Here is a 24,394-nt window from a genome sequence, read left to right as displayed (position 1 = left end):
TTTAATGAAATTATGTTTTATGTTTATAGGGTTTTAATTATATGTATTAAAATTAAATGAAAAATAAAAATAAATTGAGTAGGATTGGGTATGTTATGCCTGGGATTTGGGTAAGATTTGAGTAGAATTGGGTAGTTGTAAGTTGAAGAGTTTTGATTGAAGAATGAATTGGGTAGGATTGGGTTAGGGAAATTTACTCTCTCCACCCTTATAAAAATGGGAAAAATCCATAAAAATGTAACCTATTTACATGAATTTTCTATTAAAGGTAACTTATTTTGTTTTCGTCTATTTAAAGGATCATATTTTCAAAAAGTTCCTAATAAAGGATATCTCGTTAGTTTTTGACAGACGAAGCTCGTTAAGTGACACGTCATCGATGCCACGTCATCAGTTTTGCTGACTTGGCACTTGACTTTGACCGGTCAAAGTCAAGTCAAGTCAAGTGCCACGTCAAAGTCAAGTGCCACATCAGCAAAAATGATGACGTGGCACTTAACGAGCTCCGTCTGTCAAAAATTAACGAGATACCATTTATTAGGAACTTTTTGAAAATAGGATCCTTTAAATAGACGAAAACAAAATAGGTTATCTTTAACAGAAAATTCATGTAAATAGGTTACCTTTTTATGGATTTAACCCTATAAAAATTATAGGGTATATGTTGAAAGTTTATAAAATTTGGGACATGGGATATTACACTTTTACCCTTACCCATTATCTTATCACATACACCAAGATACTAATTATGCTCCTTGCCTCCTCCTATCTAAACCTCTTTTGTGTTATATAAAGCATATGTATGTATATATATATATAGGTTTTAGGTAAAATAAAACAAGTATTAATGTAAAACAAATAAAACAATAGGTTTTTCTATAGTGATAATCACCGTGCATCACAAAAATATAATACATCAATTGTTTCGTGAATCTTCGTGCATCAATTTAACCATGATCTAAGGGTCAAGATCTTGTCCTATTTGTTTTACTTTAATACTTGTTTTACAATACCCAACCCCTATATATATATATAGTTTTTTTAGATAAAATAAATTTTAAAAGTTAAACTAATTAAATAATATTTATCATCGAAAATGATTTAATTTTTAAATATCATTCCAATATTTCTTATAATTATAACTACTGGGCAAAGCATGGCAGATTTAATTTACCAAACTAAGGAAATTTATAATCTATCAATCTATTATTATTACATCAGATTAATCTAATCATCAAGAATTCAAGATGATGATTAGACACAAAACCATCATAAAAATGATGGTTATGTTTGACACGAGTTTTTCAAAAGTTTTAGTTTTTTGTTTCAAACTAAAAGCTTCTATAGTGTTAAAGCTTCGTTTGGTTCATGCAGCTTGAAGCTTTTAGATTAGGAGTAAAAGCTCCACTTTTGAACGCTAAACATACTAACGTTTAGGATAAATTACCAGCTTTTAGGGTATGTTTGGCAAAAGTAGTTGTAGCTTTTAAATGTAGCTGTAAGTTGTAGCTTTTTGTTAGAGTTGTAAGCTGTAGCTTTTATTTTTTAAAAGTGTTTGGTATGGTAGCTATAGCTGCAACTTCAAGAGATATTTATGTAGTTTTTAAAGATTAAAAGCTTCATCGAAAAGCTAAAGAACGCTACTTCAAGTGGCGTTTTATTTTGGAACTTTTTCTTTCAAATAAAAGCTAAAACTAGTTGTATCCAAACAAAGTTTTTAACATTTTAAGAGTTTTTAGTTTAAAATTAAAAGCTAAAACTCCTAAAAAGCTCTTGAAAAGCTTGTGTCAAGTATGTAAAAATACTTAAATATCCTTGTTTTATTGTTGTTTCAAATACCGCCACTAAGGCCTATCACTAAGGGGTCGTCGACCCCTTCATCGACACCTCTTCCACCGTTGAAGCCTTAGGGAGCATCTCGTCGATGGGTGTCTTCATCCGATTGTTTCATTGGGTCGAAGAAGCAAGATGGAGAGAGAGATGGAGAGAGTGGGGCCAGCAGGTTTGGATAAATGTAAAGTAAAATAAATTAATGTCGTGGAAGAGGTGTGGAAGAGAGGTTATAGGGAGTGAGTGTGGAAGAGGTGGATGAAAAGAGAAAAAAAACTGACGTGACAGTGTGAAAGAGGGGTGGATGTGTCTAGCTTAGTGAGAGGCCTAATAAGAGTACGTGGAGTGTTAAAGGTGAAAAAAAAATTTAAAAAAAAAAACAAACGAGTCAGGATTTATTTATATATATTTTTGGGTTGTGTAAAACTAAAATATGTTTATTTGTTAGGATAAAGCCATATGGAAAACTGGAAATGTATGATTTATCTTTTTCATCACTATCAAAGTATCAACAGATATGCTTTAGGAAATAATAATAATTTAAAATAAAACTATGATTATTATATTAGTGTGTAATATAACCTCACATATTAACAAGAAAATATTCTTAGGCCCGTCCTGATAAGGAACGACGTCTAACCCACGTCTAATACTATTCATCAGTTTCTCTCTTCTCTAGACACACCAAGACACACACCCCTACTTATAACCCCCACTTCTAATACTATTCATCCACTATTATATTATTTCATTTTCATTTTTCACAAACTAAACAAACCCATTTTATTAAAATTAAAACACATTTTATTATTAAAAAACACATTTATTATTAAAAAACACATTACACGAATTAAAAAAAAAAACATTAGACAATGAAAATTCTGGAAAAAAACATTAAACACATAAACCTAAGAATTAAAACACATTAAATTAAAAATACAAAGTAAAACTAGATATCCTTAAAATACGGCTCGTACTTCTCGATGAGGTTTTTACGCGTAGCCCGTATTTGCTCCAGCTCGTCTTCATCTATGCCGGTGGGGATTGGCCGCTGCAAAAGTGCGAAATCCGCCTTGACCTTCTTGCGGAAGCGCTCATCCGCTCTCAGCTGACGCTCCTCCTCCACCTTCCTCCTATCCTCATCAATTTTTCTGGCCTGCTCTTCTTGCAACAGGAGCATTCGATCAAGGGTGTGCAAGGCCTGTTCTGACCCACTCGATCCACCACGGCTAGAAGTGGCATCCGAACCACTTGACATTTTCCGGTTAACATTACGACCTGGTGGTCTACGAATTGGGTCATCTCCAAACAACCGGTCTTGAGCCACATCCGGGTTTCCACTCGACTGCCCCAAATCAACAAAATCACCCAAATCAACAAAATCATTCACGCCTCTTCTGGGAACACTATGATCTTGCCAAAAGGCGGGACGGTCTTTCAGCACATCATAACACGGCTCAAACTGATACTTGGGGGGTCCATAAACCGCCAAGTACTGAAGGTGAGCTTTGTCGTACACTTGCTTCTCATCTGCACCGCTCTGCCTTCCCTGTTCTTGCAGCCTCTTCATAATTGATCCAAATTTCTTAGTGGTACTTTTGATCTTGTTCCACTTCCCTTGTAACTGGCTTTTGTTTCATTCTCCATTAGGGGGTTTTGGTTGTACCATTCGACCACTTTACGCCAAAACATACCCTCATCTTGGCTAATACCAACTTGGGAGTCTTGTGAAGCATGTGTCCACGCCATGGACAACAAAACACATTCCACTATTTTCCACTTCGCATTCTCAACTACAGCCACCCCTTTCTTTGTCACTCGTCTGGGCGGTGCAGGAACTTCTTCAACTTCTTTTTCTTCCTCTGCAGATGCGACACTAGTTCGTGCCGGTTGTGAGGAAGTCTCACCTATAGGCCTCTGGTAGGACGAACCAGCAGCCTGAAATTGGTTAAATTGTTGCATCAACATGAACGCTTGAAGCTGTTCGTTAAACATGGGTGTACCTAATAAACTCGTAAATGATTCGTTCATTGGACCTAAGCTGCTAGACCCCCCCCCATATTAGACGACGACATGGAGGGGGGAGATCCTACTGGTGGAACGGATCCCAAACCTAGCAGCGCATCAAATTCATCTAGTATATTTTGGGATGGGCCAGGGTTTTGGTTTCGGTTTTGGTTTTGGTTTGCAAGATTCTTATTTCTCCTAGGCATTTTGATTGATGAAGTGTGAAATGTTGAGAGAAAGATGTGTTTTTGATTGATGAAGTTTGAAGTAGTGATGAAATGGTAGTGGAATGGTGGTGTTTAAATAGGGAAAAAAAAATAAAATAAAATAATTTAAAAAGAAGGGGAGCGGGCTAGCAACGGCTAGTAGTTTACAAAATTAAAAAAAAAAGTTTGTTTTTTTTTTATTTTGGCTACAATTGCAACTCGGGCCCCACACCAGACGTTCGACTGCGTTCTATTTCAGACGCACGCACCAGACGCCGAGCCAGATGCACTCCGTGCTAATAGCGTCGGACGCGTCTAGTGCGTCGGACTCCTAGTAGACGCCGGACGAAGCTCCTATAAGGACCGGTCTTATGGACTAAATTTTAAATTAAATATATATAGATATATACTTTTTTTTTGGAACGACATTCTAATCATACTTAATCACACATGAGATGAAACCCATGACTTTCAAAAAATCCATATTAATTCACCCCCATAAATGTGGGAAGTGAGACTCGAACCCAGGTAAAAAGTGAGACACGCATGACATAAGTGTGTATATATATATATATTGATGCATGATAATTTTTATGATACACGGTGATTTTCAATAAATAGAAACCTATTATTTTATTTGTTTGTTTTAATAATTATTGTTTCATTTTACCTGAAACTTATATATATATATATATATATATATAATCAACAAATGTATGAACAATCTTAAAGGTAAAAGAAGTCACAAAATAGTCAAATTCTAGTGTGTGTATATATATATATATATATATAGGTAATAGGGGGATTGGAATATAAGGCTGTCGGGTATCTAAGTTTAGGTGTGAAACACTCACATATTGTTTTTTTAATCAAAAAAAATAAGGGGGGTCATACATTTATTCATTAAACAATAAATAATAAAATATTAGTATGTGAGGGGTTCCACACCTAAGCTTAGGTGCCGGAGTACCGGACAACCTTATATTCCATTTTCCCATATATATATATATATATATATATATATATATATATATATATATATAAAGGGGAAGGGAATATGAGGCTATTTGACACCTAAGTTGAGTGAAAAACCCCTCACATACCTTTTTTTTAACCATAAAAATCATGAGGGGCCAAACATTTATTCAAAGTATTAAAATATTGGGTGTATAACAACCTCATACTCACTTTTCTCATATATAAATTATATTTTTTAGTAGTTTTTTTTCCGTCATTTTATATATTAAGTTGCAGGATTGCAACTATTGTACCAAACACCTCTAATAAATAAAAGTTTTATCTAACAGTTTTAGTTAAAAGCTACAACTAATTTTGTCAAACATACCTAATATCATTGTTTCTTAACATGTGGTGTATCAAAATTATTATAAAAATTTAATATTTGAATAGTAATATAGATCTGCATATTATACCGATTTAAATATAATTGAAGGTAATGGTGGAATGTAATGCAGTAGTGATGTAACATAATACCCTTCCGTCCTATTTTAAATGTCTTATTTTGATTTTTCAAATCTTATTTATTTTAAACTTTTAATTTTAAATATATCCTTCCTTGTAATTTTATAATAGTTGATAAAACTTATATTAATGAAAAATACAACTAAAACTCAATATATTTTATATCAAGTATTATATAACATAAATAAAATATCAACAGTCGAAGTTAAAAGTAAAAAAAAAAAAAGAAAAATTAATAATCAAACTAGAACATTTAAATGAGAAGTATAATATAACATAATATAATATGTAATATAATATAATATATAATTATCCTTCTTCATTATATATACTAGTGTAACGTAATAATATAATATAATAATGGACAGCTGGGGACCTCTTTGAAAAACTGGCGGAAAGATGTTGGCTTGGAAATCGGTGATCAAATCTTGATTCCTCATGTCTTTGGGTATTTACCTTTTGAGCATGTAAACATACATCTTATCACTCATGTCATTGATGGGATTCGAATAATTAACATTTAACATTTGTCATCATAAAATATATATGTATAATAAATAAAAATAATAATAATGATAGAAGGTCTATATAAACCTATACATGCACTTGCACATCGACCATCTTCACATATATCTATAGCTCTCTTTATATTTTCTTGCATAAGTGAAGATGAGGCCTTCTATGAAGATATTAGCAACTTTTTTGCTTGTTGTCATGTGTCTCATGGTTAATGGTATATCTATAATCCTTCCCATTTTTTCTATCTACTACTTAACTACTCAAGAAATGGATATTGTCAAGCACAATGATCATGATCTAAAAAATATACGAGTAATATATATATATATATATATATAGACAAGACACATATAAAATTTATTACAACTCAATATATGTTTAAGAATGATAAAAACATCTACAAATATGGACAGGTTTTATGAGGATTTTTAAAACGATTAATCATTTTCCATTTAAATAACTCAACACACAATTTGCATGTACTACTATATGTTACTAATTTATCTTGACGGATGAATGTACTGTATTAGTTTGTATAACAAAAAAAACATTGGGTCTTTGGACATGACAATATGTCAATATATAATAATGTGTGTGTTTTGTTTTGTGGGTTACAGAAATGGGTGGTCCGATGGTGGTTGAGGGGAGGACATGTGAGACACAAAGCCACTTGTTTAGGGGGCCATGTATGAGCAACACCAATTGTGGTAATGTGTGCAGGACGGAAGGATTTTCAGACGGACACTGTCGTGGATTTCGACGACGTTGTTATTGTACCAAAGAGTGTAATTGAAATCATGTATGTACGAGACTACGACTACTTGAAGTCGTTGTACCATATTACATAATAAAATAATTTGTGTGTAATTTATTTGAGATCGGATCTTTGTTTTTGGTTGTTTTTATTTCAATGTTGCCCGAATATTTTTTTTTATACAATTTTGGCTGGGTTTCTTTTTTTGGTAAAGGGTGATCAAGTTGAACTTCGTAACATATAAACGTTTATATACAAGTTTTTTTTTTTAAATGTCAAAAATGTATTAAAAAACTACTAGTAAGGTGCTACTCTCCTAGTAGGTAACAAAGTACAAATACTTACAAGACTAGAATACACACCTTTAAAAATAGTGCTCTAGACACCTATATAAGACAAGTTGTATATATATGTTGCCAACCAAAAGAAATAAACCCACATAGGTTTCCAAAGTCCAAACAGCTCGATCAGCCCACAAGAACACCCTTTTACATCAAAATAATTCTAATCTACCAATCTAACAATGCAATGACATTACACGATGACTAAATTAGCCTCAAAAACGAGAACAAAGCAATCATTCCCGTATCCGCTACGCCCCCCCCCCCCCCCCCCCCCCCCTCCCCCTCTATGTGCTCGTCCCTTGGTGATACCAAGTTGACTCTTAATATGTTACGCTCATTTTTCTAAAACACTTGATTTGTAAAAACATACATAATTATATGAGGACTCTTATGAATACATACATATATAATAATAGGTCATGGCACTCATACATATTTAAAATGGCCAATCGATCTTAGGGGTGTTTGGTATGATGGAATGGAAAGGGGAGAAAAGGAATGAGAAAAACTTCTTTATTTGTTTACAATGAAGAAAGGGAATGGGAATGGAGAAAGGAGAATCAATTCCATTCTCTCTATTTTCTACAAATTGTAGAGAATGGGTGAAAATGGAAAAAAAAAATAATTTCTAGATGTTATATGTATTAAATTTTATTTTTTTATATATCCATCCTCTGTAGATACCAAACAGCGGAATTCATTCTCTTTCCAAATAATTATTATCTTTTTCACTATTTTAATTCTATATTACATTTTCATTCTCTATGATTTCCTCCTACCAAATACCCTCTTAATAACAGTTATTCAGCTTATAAGTTATACTTTAAGTCTTATTCAAACTTCAAGAACACATTCGATAGAAAGAAATCTTTTCACCTTTTTGTGTCAGCTCATTTGTAGAAATGGAATTATGGTTTAAAAGTTATGAACGTTTTAAACTTAGTACGAATGACACATCATGTTTGCAAAAGAACGGATTGATAAGGGACTACAAACAACATTAATTACCGATTCTGTTGTATTCGCAATGATTTCTCGTATGAACATGGTATATATGCTATAGGCTCACACTACAAATAATATTGCATTTGTTCACACTTTTAGTTAGTGTAAACAAATTAAATTTTTTGTCACGCTTTTATGTGTGTAAATATATATAGAACTAAAAGTGTGTAAAAAATTTTCCACACTTAAAAGTGTATAGAATTAAAAGTTCACATCTTTTAGTGTGGACTTTTATATAATTATTTTGTAACACCTAATTTGTCCACGTTACCTTTTTAGTTAGCATGGACAAATAGGGTGTCACAAAATAATTATAAAACTTCACACTAAAAATTGTGAGAACTTTTAATTCTACACACTTTTTAGTGAAGAAATTTCTATACAATTTTAGTTCTACATATTTTTATACACATAAAAACGTGACAAAATTTTTAATTTGTTCACACTAACTAAAAGTGTGGACAAATACAACATTATTTGTAGTGTCAAGTAGGCCCAGTTGAGAGGGTGTGCAGGAGGTGCTAGCGAGCCAGGTCTACTCTTTTCAAGGCCCACTATTGCCAAACTTTTCATTTTTATGTTAATCAATCATGGATGTTATCGAGTTTTTTTATAAAGAATATGGAAGTTACAGAAGATGATATGGATGTGGGGAGGAAGAAGATTGATTGCAAATAAGTACGGAGTATTTAGTTTTGAGCATGGTTTTGGGTATTTACCTTTTGAGTATGTGGACATACGTCATATCACTCTTATAATTGATGAGATTCGAATAATTAACATCTAACACTTGTCATCCTAAAGTATATAAGTATATATATTATATTATATTATATTATATTATATTATATTATATTATATTATATTATATTATATTATATTATTATATTGTGTATTGTAATATAATATTGTATATGATTATCCTCCTTAAATGGTGATGATTATGGTGAGTTATCACCAAAATAAATCCCTAATTATATAAAATCAAATATGTCGAGCCTTCACAAAAATACAAAAAAAGTGAGGTTTGCAAGACATAGACTAAGGAGGGAAGGCTTGGAACTTAGACAAAGTCTAAGGAGGAAGGCTTGGAAGCTTATACAAAGTCTAAGGAGGGAAGGCTTGGAAGTTTAGACAAAGTCTAAGGAGGAAGGCTTGGAAGGTTAGACAAAGTCTAAGGAGGGAAGGCTTCGAAGCTTAGACAAAGTCTAAGGAGGGAAGGCTTCGAAGCTTAGACAAAGTAAGGAAGGAATGGCTTCCAAGGCTAGACAAGTAAGGAAGGAAAGGCTTCCAACCTTAGAGTGGAAGGCTAGACAAGTAAGAAAGGAAAGACATATAACCTTAAGCAAATGAGAGGAAGCCATGGGGCCCAGCCTAGGCCTCCAAGGAAGGATAAAGTCTAAGTCTAGTTAATATATATATATATATATATATTCATTTATATGTTAAAGATCGGCTGTCGAGGCTTGAGGTTGGAAATGGGCCCCATGCCTAAGCTTAGCAAGAAGGATGGAAATAGCACCGCGCCTAAGCTTAAATAAATAAGGAAAGAAGTTTAGACAAAGTCTAAGAGAAGGAAGGATAGACAAAGTTTAAGTCTGGAAGCAAGGAGTGGGGGCCCAGCCAAGGCTTAAGTAAAAGACAAGGAGGAAAAGCTTTGAGGTTGGAGGTGGACCCCATGCCTAGGCTTACCAAGGAAGGAGTGGTGTCTAAGCTTAAAGAAAAGACTGAGTGTCTAAGCCTAGGAAAAGACTAAGTGTCTAAGCCTAGGAAAAGACTAAGTGTCTAAGCTGGAAAAGACTAACTGTCTAAACCTAGGAAAGGACAAAGTGTCTAAGCTTAAAGAAAAGACTGAGTGTCTAAGCCTAGGAAAAGACTAAGTGTCTAAGCCTAGGAAAAGAGTAAGTGTCTAAGCCTAGGAAAGGACTAAGTGTTTAAGCTAGGAAAATACTAAGTGTCTAAGCCTAGGAAAGGACAAAGTGTCTAAGCTTAGAAAAAGACTAAGTGTCTAAGGGAGACTAAACAAATGAAGACACTCTCTCTTGGTAAGGCTTAGGTGAAGCAAAGATGGGGTGGCCCCCACTGGCCAAGCTTGGCAAGGTAAAGAGAGATGGAGCTCGACCCAATTGTCTTCTTTCTATGCCTAGACCTCAATAACATTTTGGGTATATAAGAAAGCTAAATCGAGGATAAACCTCGATTGAGTTATATCAAAGCCTGGAAGCTCGATATTGGTTAACATCAATCCAAATTAGCATTGACATATTGATAAATGAGTATTCAAATGACTGACAAGGAATGTTCTATACCTAATATTGTCGTATCGGGCCAGGGCCCATGTTGCACGGCCCAAAGTAGTAGAAACCCTAATCAGATGCCTATAAATAGGCCTCATCAATTGTTTGTCAGGACATTCTATTCACAATCAATTCACACACATATTTGTTAAATATCAGAGAATATACAACATCATCAATATATATTCATAAGCATTCGTCATCAATCAATCATTACATAAAAATCATATATCATTAATATCCTCCATAGATCAATACATCTCTATGGGAAAATCATCATACACCTTAGATTCGTCAAGAGTTTATTAGGTTTGCACTCTTTTTGAGGAGATCTTGATGATTTTCATGGTTAAACCCACTTTGTGATTGAGCTCTACTTTTCATGCTCAAACAAATGGTAATAATAAAAATATAATAATAATAGAAGGTCTATATAAACCTATACATGCACTTGTACATCTACCACCTTCACATATATATCGGTATCTCTCTTTATATTTTCTTGCATAAGTGAAGATGAGGCCTTCTATGAAGATATTTGCAACTTTGTTGCTTGTTCTCATGTGTCTCATGGCCAATGGTATATCTATATTCCTTCTCATTTTTTCTATCTACTACTTGATTACTTAAAAATTGCATGGATATTCTTAAACACAATGATCATGATCTAAAAATATACGAGTAATATATATATATATATATATATATATATATATATATATAGTGAAAGGATCAAGCTAGTAAGAATCAAAAGAATTGTGAGAACCGTAAGAACCACTAAAAAATATATCGCTTGTACCGTATCAAATCGTCACCATCTCTTAGATCGCCGCCCATCAAATCCATACCATTCTCATATGCGTCCGGTGACAGCCTCTTTAGAACGGATGATGGCAACGCCCGTACCGTATCCGGCCATAGGTTTTCAACATGTTACAAAAAAAAAATAATTTTTTAAATGGGTTTTTGTTAAAAGAAAATAAAAAAACAAAAGTTATATTCAAAAAAATTAAAAAACCACACCAAGAAAAAGAAAGAGAGAGAAAAATTAGTCGTTTTATGAAGATTTTTAAGAAGATTAATCATGTTCCATCTAAATAACTCAAGCACATACACATGCAATTTGTACTATGAGTACTAATTATCTTGATGGATGAATGTATTGGGTCTTTGGACATGACAATATGTCAATATATATGTGTATAATTACTAATGCGTTTGTTACATGTTAACATGCATGTTTTTTGTGGGTTACAGAAATGGGTGGTCCTATGGTGGTTGAGGGGAGGACATGTGAGGCACCAAGCCAGTTGTTTAAGGGGCCATGTGTGAGCGACACCAACTGTGGTAATGTGTGCAGGTCTGAAGGATTTACTGGTGGACATTGTCGTGGATTTCAAAGACGTTGTTATTGTACCAAAAACTGTTTATAAATAATTCATGTACCAGACTACGACTACTTGAAGCCGTAGTACTATGTATTACATAATAAAATAATTTGTCTGTTTATTTGAGATCGGATTTGTGTGTTTTTTTTTTTTAATGTTGCCTGAATATATATATATATTTTTTTACATTTTTGGTTGGGGCAGAATAGCGGTATTAGTAGCATAACAAAAATGCATTCCTCATCATTAATATGCATGTTTGCTCGAGGCAATTGATTGTGGCCTCTTGGGAGAATCGATGACTGATGTACTGCTACTAGTACTAGTACATCTGAAACAAAGGAGTATCCCACTATCCCGCATCTGTACCAGTTGTTGACGACGATTTTCAAATCTCCCCAAATAGGATTCAAACCTACGACCAATCGGGGTTTCTTTTTTGGTGATCCAGTACCGAATGACTAAATTAACCTCAAAAACGATGCAATGACATTACACGATGACTAAATTAACCTCAAAAACGAGAACAAAACAATCATTCCCATGTCGCTACACTACCCCCTTCCTCTATGTGCTCGCCCCTTGGTGATACCAAGTTGACTCTTATTATGTTACGCTCATTTCTTTAAAACACTTGATTTGTAAAAACATACATAAACATGAGTACTCATATGAATACATATACATATGCAATATATTTGAAAGGGAGATGGTATTAATACCATCTAATTTGATAGATCTACCATATACATGCATTATTTATTTGTACAGTGTATTGTTTCATTTGTACAGTGCGATAACTTAATCAAAATCTATGGTACGAATATCAATTATCTATTTGAAACAGCCAGCGGACCTTAACAATAGTTATTCAGCTCATAAGTAATTATACTTTAAGTCTTATTCAAATTTCAAGAACACATTCGGTAGAAAGTATATCTTTTCACCTTTTTGTGTCAGCTCATTCGAAGTTACGGTTTAAAAGGTTATGAACGTTTTAAACTTAGCACGAATGACACATCATGTTTGCAAAAGAACGGATTGATAAGGGACTAGAAACAACATTAATTACCGATTCTGTTGTATTTGCAAGGATTTCTCGTATGAACATGGTACATATGCTATGGGCTCAGTTAATTTTTACAAACAAATAAAACTGTCCCTGTTGAGTTCCGTTTGATTAGTTACTAATTTTTTTAAGCATTTCTTTTTAGCTGTACAATGTCAAAATGACGCTTTGATTAAAGCGTGTCCTAAAGGAAAAATCTACTTGGTTAAAGTCATTTCTTAATTAGCACATTTGTTATCTTTATACGCAATCATAAAATCATTAACATCGAGCACTACATTTGTTTCTCGAAACCCATATATCTTATATTTTGATTTTGGTTGAAATCGATATTATTCTTAGAGTATATATATAGATAATTATAAAACAAGTTTGAATTTTCGTACTTCCAGCTATTTTAAACATACACATTGGCATATATTATCTCTTATTTATTCTTGAAATTAAGCACTTAACTCAGGTACTTCTAATGACACCCATTATTTTCGTATATGTATAGGTTTTGGGAAGAAAGCTCTCATTAGTTTAGTAATAAACAAAATATGGTATTTTTCCTATTAGAACTTGGGATCTTTATCTCCTACACCATACCTAATGTCGGGACTATTAGCCTATGCTAAAAAGGAAATCAAACTCTTAAATTCTTAAATGTCACATCAGCGGCACAAAATTTTTTACTTTCATAACTTACTCAGAATTTCACCATATCAATAATCTCACCAAATTCTCAACGTTTCACTGTCACATCTTCACCACATCATTTTCATTTATTTAACACAAACATAAATAAAATAAAATTCAAAATGCGGAAAATAAGATCGTAAAAGTATGGGTGTGGAAATTGCGGAGAACATGGACCCACTTTTCTCAAATTATCGCCGCCTCCATGGAGACATGAAGCCACAATTTGGCCCAGAACACAGTCCTAAGGGGTAATGTCTTTCAAAACGACTACGACATGACGCGCACGATTTGGTGTGAAAAGTAAAGACGTCGGAACGTCCACGATTTGGCCCAAAATGACCTTATAAGCATCGGCCTTATAACATCATGTAGTAGTTTTCACGCTTATATATACATTAACATTGTTGTAGATACCATAAGAATTGGAATCGTAACATCGATATACTTATCATGAACAGAATGTAAAATTAGAATCATCATGAGTATTTTATTATATAAAGGATGTCGGTGCGAATGATAATTTCTTAACTTTGTCAAAAGTTATCAAATATATTTAATCATTTATTATACAACTTAACACATCATTCAGTGATAACTATGGATTTCAGACACATGGAAAAGATTTAGATGGAGCGTCTTCTTTTTATTAGTTCCCACTAATGGAATGTCTAGCTACTTCTTTCACCTTTATAAAAAAAAAGTGAAATTTTTTATAGATTATAATAACGCGTATAAGATTATCTACATTTGAAACCAAAAAAAAAAAAAAAAGTCTATATAAACGTACACATCTACTGATCTACCACATTCACATAACTCTAGCTCTCTTTATATTTTCTGCATAAGTGATCGAAGATGAGGCCTTCCATGAAGATATTGGCAACTTTTTTGCTTGTTGTCATGTGTCTCATGGCCAATGGTATATCTATATTCAACTCCTTCCCATTTTTTCTATTTCTTAGTTTGTTAGTTAAAAAATGAATCATGTCAAGCAAAACTTATGAGGATCTCGATCCGTTAAAGCTATAGTTAATATGTTCAGGCACGTATACAATTGTTATAATTGAATAATCCTTGTCCATATGCTTATGGACGATAAATTTACATCTATGATGATATCTTTTGTGTGTGTGTCTAAACATGTTAGTTATACTTTTGAAAACTATATTTAATAAAATCCATAAGAACAAAAATTTTATTATAACATTACGAATGAAATTGTCATCTTTCCTAAAGTAGAGCTTACTTTTACTGTTTGATCTTATTAATTGTTGTTGGTTTTTGGAACAAAAGCAATTAAGAAATACAATGGATATTGGGCTTTTATAATTTTTTAAAGGGCTTATCAAAAATAACTTTTTTTTAACACCAATGGACTAAAAGGGGTCCATTCCCCGTCCCTGGGCCCTGACTGAAGAGTATTGTGTTAGCTTGTTTAACTAAAATAAGTAAAACATATATTTTTGGGTGTTTGGACAAGTGGTCATGACAATTTATAGTACGTGTAGTTTACATGTTGAAATCTTTTTCATGTTTTATGGGTTACAGAAATGGGTGGTCCGATGGTGGTTGAGGGGAGGACATGTGAGTCAGCGAGCCACCGGTTTAAGGGACCGTGTTTGAGCAAGTCCAATTGTGCCAGTGTGTGCAAAACTGAAGGGTTTCCTGCTGGACATTGTCGTGGTCTTCGACGACGTTGCTTTTGTGTCAAACACTGTTAGATAGTTCGATGTTCGAGACTAAGGCTACATATTACATGATAACGTGTGTGTGTTTGTATTGATTTTGGTTTCTTTTCTTTTTGTGTGTTGAATGTTGCTAAAATAAAGTTTTTTTTTTCAAGTTTGGCTGGTTTTGTAAAATACAGCTTTAGATATTTTATATTATGTGTAGTGTGATTGCTAAGTCACCTCAATTATTATTTATCGAATGGTTTTTTTAATCTCAAATATATTGAGGCTCGCATAGTTTAATGTACTCAACTTTTCTCATACACCGTCAAGATATTAAGACTCAAACCACATAATAGCAGTTTCTTTCTTTCATAGTTTAATGTAGAGTTTTATGTAGTTAAAAACTTGTATCAAATTATACCTTATCTATCGAAACTTTTAAAATATTTTTATTGTATGGATTTGGCATCTATATAAGACGTCACATCATTAATTTATTCATGTCCTAAATTTGTTGTAGTATCAAGTTAAATGATCCCGTGATTGAGTTATTGAATCGATCCCAGGTTTTTCATCGCGTGTATTCGCAACTATAAATTACAACAAAATTGTTTGAATTTGGCTTTTTTATTTTACATTGGTGATCACAAGAAGAGGTCAATCCAAGAGTATTTCATATTAATTTATTTACAAAATAAAAAGTTATTTATTATTAGAGTTACATACTTTTTAGGCAATGACAAAGGTCTTTAGATCCATCTCCAACCCCACAATGCGCAGTGGTTAATGGTTTTTTAGGGAGTGTTTGGTTCGCAGATCCAATTGTGGTATCGCGGTTAGGGTTTCTACCATTATCATTTTTTTTTAATCCTAAAGATTCTTTAAAATTGGAATCAGAATTTCATGCTTAAATGGTTTACCATATTTAGTTTTACAAATTGATAGAATTGAAATTCAACATTTTCCATCAAATTCATTAAAACAAAGAATTTAGAATTCCATCACAAAACCAATGGAATGTTTTGAATTTTATCGGAATTCAAATATTGAATTTTATTGGAATTCCATCACAAATATTATTATTTATTATTATTATTTTTAATATTAATTATAATTTATTATTATCATATATTTATTCTTAGTTATTATTTTTATTATTAATATTTATTAATATTTTTATTACTAATTATTTGTTATTATTAATAGTATTATTTATTATGATTTTTTTATTACATTTGTTTCTATATTATTATCATTATTAATTATTTGTTTTATTTTATTTTTATTATTAATAAAATTTATTAATATTATTATTATCATATATTTATTATCATTTATTATAGTTGTTATTAAAATTTAATAATACTTTTTTTACTTATATTTTACTATTAATATTTAAAATTGTTATTATTATTATCATTATCATTATTATTTTATTGTTATAATTCTGTCATTATTATTATTATTATCATATTTTTATTATTAGTTATTATTTATTATCATTATTATTAATATTTCTTAATATATTGTTATCATTTATTTATTATTATTAATTTTATTTATTTATTTGTATTATTATCATTATCATTATTATTTATTTTATTATTAATAAAAACTTTTTATTTTTTTATTAAAAAGTATTATTATTATTATTATATATAAGTTGTATAATACTATTTTATTAAATTAAGGCAAGAGTTACCAAGATAATTTTGTCATTTGTAATAGTTTAAATTCAAATTCTGTTAACTGAATTTCATTGAATTTAGTCAACTAAACACAACATAGATTTCAAAACTTTCAGATCCAATTCCTTCAAATTCCAATTTCATTGACAAGTTGCAATTTCATCAAAAACTTTCTGCGAACCAAACGTCTTCTAAGAGTATTGAAAATTAAATGCAGATCAAGATTAAAATTAAAATTTTCAAATTTAAGTTAGTAGATGTAATTATGAATGACTAAAACTATATCCGTGCGATCTGAAGGCAGTGGCAGTGGTAACAGTGATAGGTGCTGGTGGCGTCCAACGGTGGTGGCGGTGGTGGCAATGTAATGGCGACAGCGGTGGTGACGGTGGCACGCGGGCGATGGTGGCGGTGACGAATAGTGGTGGTAGCAGTAGTAACGGTGGTGGCGGCGATGATTGGTGGTGGTGGTGGCAGTGACGGCGAATAGTGTAAGTTATTTATATAATATGGTTTTGATGGATTGTTGAAAGTTAAATGTCGAAAGTTAAAAATGCTATTTGGTTTATAATATACTATAGATAGTGGTCAGCGGCAGATACATTGAAATTGTGTTTTTCATTTTTTTTAGTGGAATATTTAAAATTAATAATGATTTGATAAAGTAAATTTTCTTATTATAAACAAAGATATACATAATGATAACTTCAAACATTCGGCTTAACTTTTAACTATTTGATAAATGTTTCAAAGTATCAATCGATCAATAACGTATGAATTTGGTAGATTTATATATAGCTGTGCTATATAGATTCTTATATCATATATTAGATTTTTTTTTTAAAGGTGAATTTCACTTGAAACTTCGTGTCGTACTTCGACAACAAGAGATCTAGTATACATTGTCTTAACCGGGTCCGCGCTAGAGAATTCCCTCGAAATAGAAATGTCTATTTCAAATACCCAATGGGAGGAAAACCCCCTACTAATCCGTCCAAAAGCACGACGATTAATAGGGATAAACTCTGTGCCCTCAGATTTAAACTTGGGTATACCCAGATCAAGCTCTCGTAGAAAAACTATCTTATGTCTTAAAATCGATGAAATGAAGATACAAACGTAAGACATATAGTTTCTCATTTTATTGATGAAAAGATATATCACATAAAATTCCCAGAGATTTAAAATTGTCAACACATGGTTTTAACTCGTGTGGTTTTAGCCTTTGGTAATATAAAAGCTTTAACCTGTTGCTATGTTCCAAGCTAGTCTCCTTCAACCATGGTTAGGTTAAAACTAATGTAATGGTCAAATTAGTACGAAAGCAAAGCAATGATATGTCAGAAACACAGAGTCGCAGAGAACCTGTTCAATATGAACCACACAATCTTTTCACTTTAACCAATTTCATCATCAGCATCTAATTTACCGTATGACCCTTGTGAAAACCGGATGGCGTAGAGCGTCGATAACAATTTTATTGAAAAAGTTTGTTGTCCAACTAAATGGAACAAAGTAATAAAGCATGATAGTAAAGATTAAAATATCGCTGGCTAAAACATGATCAAGTGTTTTCTTTATGTTGAGAATCTTTCATGTGTCAAATATATTGGTTAAGATAAACTCATTTATTTTCAAAATGAAAGCACTAAAATCACACAATTGAAAAGCCAAAAAAAAACATGTCTCTTTGTGTACATGGTGGTGTATTGAGTTGTCAATTTACATTTCCACTAATAGAAAGTTTTAAAATATAGTATAATAAATTTATATTTCTACTTTTGGTACTTTTGTTTTTGCTTGATAATAGTGGTATGTTCGATCATTTTCAAAGATAACAATTTATGTTTTGGGGTAAAACGTTTTTTGTTAATTGACCTAAAGTTTACTATTCATCAAATTTCCTTTACACGATATACAACAAATAATTATGTTGGTAATTTTCGTCGTCGAATTTTTATTCTCTTTTTAGGGACTCGTGGTTTTCAATTTTTAGGATACACTTTTTTTTTTTATCATGGGTATAGTTTTCTAGTCGCTACAAATTTTGGTATTAATCTGGCAATCTGCTCTCAAAGTAGCGGGATCACTCATTTAATCAAAAACTCGTAAGTTAAAAATATTTGTTAGGTACAAATATCAAAATATCAAAGCACCAAAACGTTAATATATAGATAGAGTATATCTAAAACCAAGATTAGGAAAATAAACAAAAAGTTAGATGGAGCTCATGCTTGTTATTCCTTAATTTATTTGCATGAAGGAAATGCCCTACTAGCCTTATACGCTTATACTTTATTAAAGTGAAATAATACTATTAAGAGAATAAAAATAAGCATAGCTCACACACAAAAAAAGTCTATATATATTCCTCCATATATGTCACATATCCACCACATTAACCTCTCTATCTACATACAATTATTGAACAAGTGAAGAGATGAGGCCTTCTATGAAGCTACTAGCAACTTTTTTGCTTGTTGTGATGTGCCTTATGGCCAATGGTATATCTTACATATAATCAATCTTCTCTTTTAATTATGCAAATATTTGTTAAATGTGTACTCTTTTGTGTAGTCACGTAGTATCACTATTTAATTATTTAAAGGAACTAATATTTGCATCAAAATTTATAATATACTGTACAAGTATCTAATATATAATTTTGCGATATTAATCAATATAAATGGTACTAATAGCATCTATTTTTTTTTTAATGTTATTGTGGGTGTTAATTAACGTGTGATATGTATATATAAACAGGAATGGGTGGTGGTCCGATGGTGGCGGAAGCAAGGACATGCGAGTCGCAAAGCCATAAGTTTAAGTCGGCATGTTTGAGTGACACAAATTGTGGAAATGTGTGCAAGTCCGAGGGGTTTCATGGTGGAAAATGTCGTGGCTTTAGAAGAAGGTGCTTTTGTACCAAACATTGTTAGATAGGTCGATTGTGTTTTGTGTGTGTGTTTGTGGCCATTAATTAAGTTGCGAGTGAAGTAATGTTTGTTTGTATGAATAAGTCTTGTTTTGGTTTTCATTCCAAAACGACGCGCGACGTACTTGTAATATTAATCTTTAATTTGTGTATGTTTAATTAATGTGGTGATTGCTCAATCACTTACTTTTTTTCTTAATTATTATACTCTTTCGGACTTGTGAAATCTTCATTTTCTTTTTAAACTAAATATATAAACATGATAAATTTTAGTTATGGTTATGTTTATAAATGAGGAAGAAATAATGGATTTTGCAACTAAGAGTAAATTAAAATAACAAGTATATATCTTTTGAATATAATAATGTTTATTATGGTGGTGTTAATTGTCTTGTATGAATTATTTTATGAATGTATGACCTACCACACGAACTTTTACAATTCAATGTCGACACATAAAGTGAGTTTCTTACATCAACAACATATCTTAACAGTCTTTAACAATTACCTTTTAGTTTTTTCCTCATTAAATGATATATTTTTCTTTTTGTGAAAAATGAAAATAATGATCTGGTTGACTAATAGAGTGTCATTAATCCTAAACAGTCACATACTACAATAGTATCAGTATCATATAAATAAAGCTATAGTTCATACTAAGAGATTTATTATAAAGATAACATATACATGGAAACATGGAAAACTAAGAAAAGGACCAACAATTAGAAAAGTTAAGATGACTGTGTATACACACAAATTAACACTCACATATTCATACACACTCAGACAGGCTAGTTTATAAAATAAACATCAATCAATTCATTATAAAAAAAAAAAAAACAAAGCATAAAAAAAGATTGCTTAAGTATGTAGATAACGATCGACAAAAAAAATACTCCATAAAAGTGGATACACGCACTAGATGCAGCGTCCCTTGGAAAGTTACTAAAAATGTCGATCAAATTAAAGAAAGATATGAGGAAAAAGCCATATAAAGGTAGAACAATAAAAATCAATTAGAGGGTTCACACCTTCCGTTCTCTTTTTCACCACTCAAGTCTAATCAATCACAACATGCCACCTCATCTCCACCACTCACTCATCACTCACCCACCATTCATTCACCACTCATCCAAATTTTGTTGTCATCCGACCACTCATTTCACTACTCATTACCTTTTTCATTTTATTTAAAACTTAAAATTCAATTCAACTAAATAACATATAATATATTTTATTTAATCTCATAAAAAGATCAAAATAAATTTATAATAATAATATATTTACAAAGAGGCAGATTATGAATATATGTAATAGTTTAGAGTTAAAAATGAAAGTTGGTCTAAAACAAACACACAAATGGGGTGTCCTCCTTCATCTTCACCACGTACTGCAACATGGATATACATATCTGTATCTATAAAATATACATGTTCAGTTAAAAAAAAATAATAATAATCCAGAACACAAGCAAAATAGCCGTTAGCTTTCCTCGATCCTCACGCACGCGAAAGTTGGTCCAACCACGCAATCCCACCCCACGACGCGTGAAAGAGTGTAGGCGGCGGTGTTGAGTGGTGGTGCCGCACCCACCACGCGGTGAACTTCCGTCCGTTGCCAACTCCCTTAGAAGTGTGAACGCTTAAACTTTAATTTTATTTTTTGCTGTAAGCTTTATTATCTTAGAAGGTTCATTATGGTTGGAGGATTTGTCTTTCTTAGCAACACATAAACGTCACATTAGACTCAAAGACTAATTACTCTAAAACAAGCCCAATACACGACCAATTAAGAACTAGTTTAAGACTCACCGTTTATATCATTAATCCTTTAAACACTCTCACATAATAAAAGTAAAACCAGTTTTTAAAAAGACCGATCATCCAAGAACAAATCAAGGACGAGTTCTGTCTTGTTGTGTTCACCCGTCTTTGCACTAGGAACAAATCCATGACTAACCATACACCCTCTTACATGGTTCATGATTACCTCAACCAAGTTATTATTATTTGATAGAAATGAGGTTTACGACTATCATATCAAATTTTTCCTTTAATATATAACAACTTATTTGGTGAAACCGAAACTAACTGAATGAAGTTAATGACCTATTTTTAAGATTTTTGACTTTAAAATACTATAACTGTGTTTGAGTTATTTTTTTACGCTTGTAAAGTAAATTGTTGAGACATTTTTTTTCAAAATTTGTGCATTTCATACTTTCATCCCAAACATTAATGTAGCTTACGCATAAAATTATTTCCATAAAAGTATGAAAAAAAAGAGAGAAATGTGAAAGAGAAAATTATGTGATAGAATACTTTGTTTATAATCATTTCTTACAAAAATTATATATTAGGTTGACTTTTAAAAAAAGAGTTTTGTTAATGACAGCCCTTAGGGCTGTCAGTATTAGTTAATTTGATGCATTAAAATTTGTACTTTGGCTTACGAAAATTCAGGGGCGGTTATTAATATATAAAGTATTACTTTTTATGCATATAATAAACTATTAATGACAACCCTTAGGGCTGTCATTATCATTTTCTTAAAAAAAAGTTTTGTTAATGACAGACGGGCTGTCAGTATTGTTTTCCATACCAAAGGTAGTGATATTAGCACACTAACAATTAATATGATATAATTACTACATATGTATTTTCAGTATCTCACTACGTTACAAAATTATATCATGTGATAAATAAAACAATAATTATTTTTTAAAATAAAAGTTATCTAATTATTCCAAACAGTGTTTTGATTGATGTATGTGACTATGTGAGTTTCAAGGACATGCAACAGACGATATGATTGTTTAGGCCCAGTTATAGTTAACTTCAGTAGGCCTATACTATATTGTAACCAAGTTTTGGGGATGGACCAAGTTGTTTCGGTCTCAAGTTCTCAACAAGGCTTCTTTGAGTTTGGTCTTGGTTAATGGTATTTGCTTCCCATCTACTCGTATAATATTTGTGTTAAAAACTAACAGATCGTCAATATTAAAAATAAAAACTTTAAGAGAGAAAAATATATTAAACTCATATGTTATACGGAATTGGCCAAAAACATAAATAAAAAATAAGTGATAGTTACATTATTATTCATAGTTTATAATAATATAAAAAATTAATAGATTACAACTGATGCAAATAATAAAACTATGATGCATAAATATATGATATAATATCAAATATTTATAAATTATAATGATGAATATCTATATATTATAAGTTTTTCTTTTAACTACGAGTAGTAGTAAGCATTCGAAATACGACAATGACATCCAATTGGACAATATGTGTCGAACCATGCATGTATAAGATGAAACTCAGGACTCTCGCAAACCCCCAATAATACAATTCTGCAAATATAGAAAGTGAGATTCATACTCTGGTGCTTTTCTTCAAGGTTTAAGATCTTAACGATGACCCATCAACCCATTGGCTATAAGAAAACTTTTTTTTATGATCTGTATATATGTTAAATATAACATTTTAAACAATCTCAATTGAAAAGTAATAATTTTCAACGAATTAATAAAAAAAAATAGTAAACTATATAAACATGTTTGTGTTTAAAATATTGTACATATACTACATAAAGAATTAAAATAACTATTTTCTCCGTATCATTAAATGTGTCCAGTTTTGAATTTTCAAAAGTCTTTTTTTTTACAACTTTGACTTTACATATTATTGTTTGTACTGTATAATACTTAATGAAAATAATAGTAGTTGATTGAGTTTTAAATGTGTTTTCATTTGTATAATTTTCATTTAAATACTATATAACATAAAAAAGATATTTAAGGTCAAAGTTGTAAAAGTTTGTCTTTGAATATTTAAAACTCGACACTTTTAATATGACATATGAATATTACATTACAATATCATTAAGTCTCAACGTTATGAACAGTGCCACCGCCACTTGGCACTGTTCCGTTGGTTTATATTCCATCCCGCATTAGTATTTGGATTTTGCCATATTGGATCCCGTTTGAGTTCTATACTTTAAGTTTTTGTTGGTTTTTTTCACAGTTTTCTTTGCTTTGTTTTCTTAAATGGCACTGTTCCGTTGGTTTATATTTCGTCCCACATCACTATTTGATTTTGCCATATCGGATCCCGTTCGGGTTCTATTATTTAGGTTTTTATCGGTTTTTTTCACAGTTTTTTTTGTTTTGTGTTCTCAACTAATATATTGGGCGCTGACACTGTTCAATTCGTCGATATTAAACCTCGCACTATTCGGAATTTGCCATATCGGATCAGATTTTTCTTCGCTTTTGCACAACTTTTGTTTCTCTGTTAATCAAGCATCTAATGGTTGTGGCCCGACCGGGGTATCTGGAATATAATTAGGACATAATGTGTGGTTCTCGTCTTTTAAAATCTCGTTGTGAAGAATACAACACGCATACATGATCTTACGGATGGGGAGTTCATAAATTTGTCAATTGTCGTGTCAGTTCTTTAAGTATTTTTAAGCATTTTTTGATAATACCAAAAGCTCG

The 24,394-nt window shown here is 31.6% G+C and overlaps 4 protein-coding genes across 5 annotated transcripts; all 4 read left to right on the top strand.

The window, feature by feature from the left end:
* The first annotated feature begins 6,190 nt into the window (after positions 1-6,190).
* On the top strand, positions 6,191-6,848 carry LOC122605496 (defensin SD2-like). The gene is made up of 2 exons (XM_043778454.1): positions 6,191-6,258; positions 6,662-6,848. Exons 1-2 carry the CDS (start codon positions 6,195-6,197, stop codon positions 6,835-6,837), a joined length of 240 nt encoding a protein of 79 aa, XP_043634389.1. The 5' UTR covers positions 6,191-6,194; the 3' UTR covers positions 6,838-6,848.
* A 4,112-nt stretch (positions 6,849-10,960) lies between these two features.
* Positions 10,961-11,877, top strand: LOC122579270 (defensin SD2-like). The gene is made up of 2 exons (XM_043751406.1): positions 10,961-11,024; positions 11,702-11,877. Exons 1-2 carry the CDS (start codon positions 10,961-10,963, stop codon positions 11,875-11,877), a joined length of 240 nt encoding a protein of 79 aa, XP_043607341.1.
* Positions 11,011-15,534, top strand: LOC122579255 (defensin SD2-like). 2 transcript variants are annotated; one of them, XM_043751393.1, is made up of 2 exons: positions 11,011-11,024; positions 15,134-15,534. In XM_043751393.1, the coding sequence occupies exons 1-2, from the start codon at positions 11,015-11,017 to the stop codon at positions 15,304-15,306; spliced, it is 183 nt and encodes a 60-aa protein (XP_043607328.1). In that variant the 5' UTR covers positions 11,011-11,014; the 3' UTR covers positions 15,307-15,534. The 2 variants fall into 2 exon arrangements, with proteins under 2 accessions (XP_043607328.1, XP_043607319.1); XM_043751384.1 differs by lacking the exon at positions 11,011-11,024 and adding an exon at positions 14,376-14,504.
* A 3,793-nt stretch (positions 15,535-19,327) lies between these two features.
* LOC122580166 (defensin SD2-like) lies at positions 19,328-20,080 on the top strand. Its single transcript, XM_043752441.1, has 2 exons — positions 19,328-19,450; positions 19,710-20,080. Exons 1-2 carry the CDS (start codon positions 19,387-19,389, stop codon positions 19,883-19,885), a joined length of 240 nt encoding a protein of 79 aa, XP_043608376.1. The 5' UTR covers positions 19,328-19,386; the 3' UTR covers positions 19,886-20,080.
* Positions 20,081-24,394: the final 4,314 nt, after the last annotated feature.

Source organism: Erigeron canadensis, chromosome 1, assembly GCF_010389155.1.
Source record: "Erigeron canadensis isolate Cc75 chromosome 1, C_canadensis_v1, whole genome shotgun sequence".
Classification (NCBI taxonomy): Eukaryota; Viridiplantae; Streptophyta; class Magnoliopsida; order Asterales; family Asteraceae; genus Erigeron; species Erigeron canadensis.
Note: the sequence above shows the minus strand (reverse complement) of the source record. Positions and strands in the feature narration are given on the sequence as shown.

Bases quoted from the DNA above. Each gene is read 5' to 3' on its own strand.
- LOC122605496 (XM_043778454.1), top strand. From the start codon at position 6,195: ATGAGGCCTTCTATGAAGATATTAGCAACTTTTTTGCTTGTTGTCATG. The intron at 6,259-6,661 runs GTATATCTATAA...TGTGGGTTACAG, and splicing joins CATGTGTCTCATGGTTAATG to AAATGGGTGGTCCGATGGTG.
- LOC122579270 (XM_043751406.1), top strand. From the start codon at position 10,961: ATGAGGCCTTCTATGAAGATATTTGCAACTTTGTTGCTTGTTCTCATG. The intron at 11,025-11,701 runs GTATATCTATAT...TGTGGGTTACAG, and splicing joins CATGTGTCTCATGGCCAATG to AAATGGGTGGTCCTATGGTG.
- LOC122579255 (XM_043751384.1), top strand. From the start codon at position 14,441: ATGAGGCCTTCCATGAAGATATTGGCAACTTTTTTGCTTGTTGTCATG. The intron at 14,505-15,133 runs GTATATCTATAT...TATGGGTTACAG, and splicing joins CATGTGTCTCATGGCCAATG to AAATGGGTGGTCCGATGGTG.
- LOC122580166 (XM_043752441.1), top strand. From the start codon at position 19,387: ATGAGGCCTTCTATGAAGCTACTAGCAACTTTTTTGCTTGTTGTGATG. The intron at 19,451-19,709 runs GTATATCTTACA...ATATATAAACAG, and splicing joins GATGTGCCTTATGGCCAATG to GAATGGGTGGTGGTCCGATG.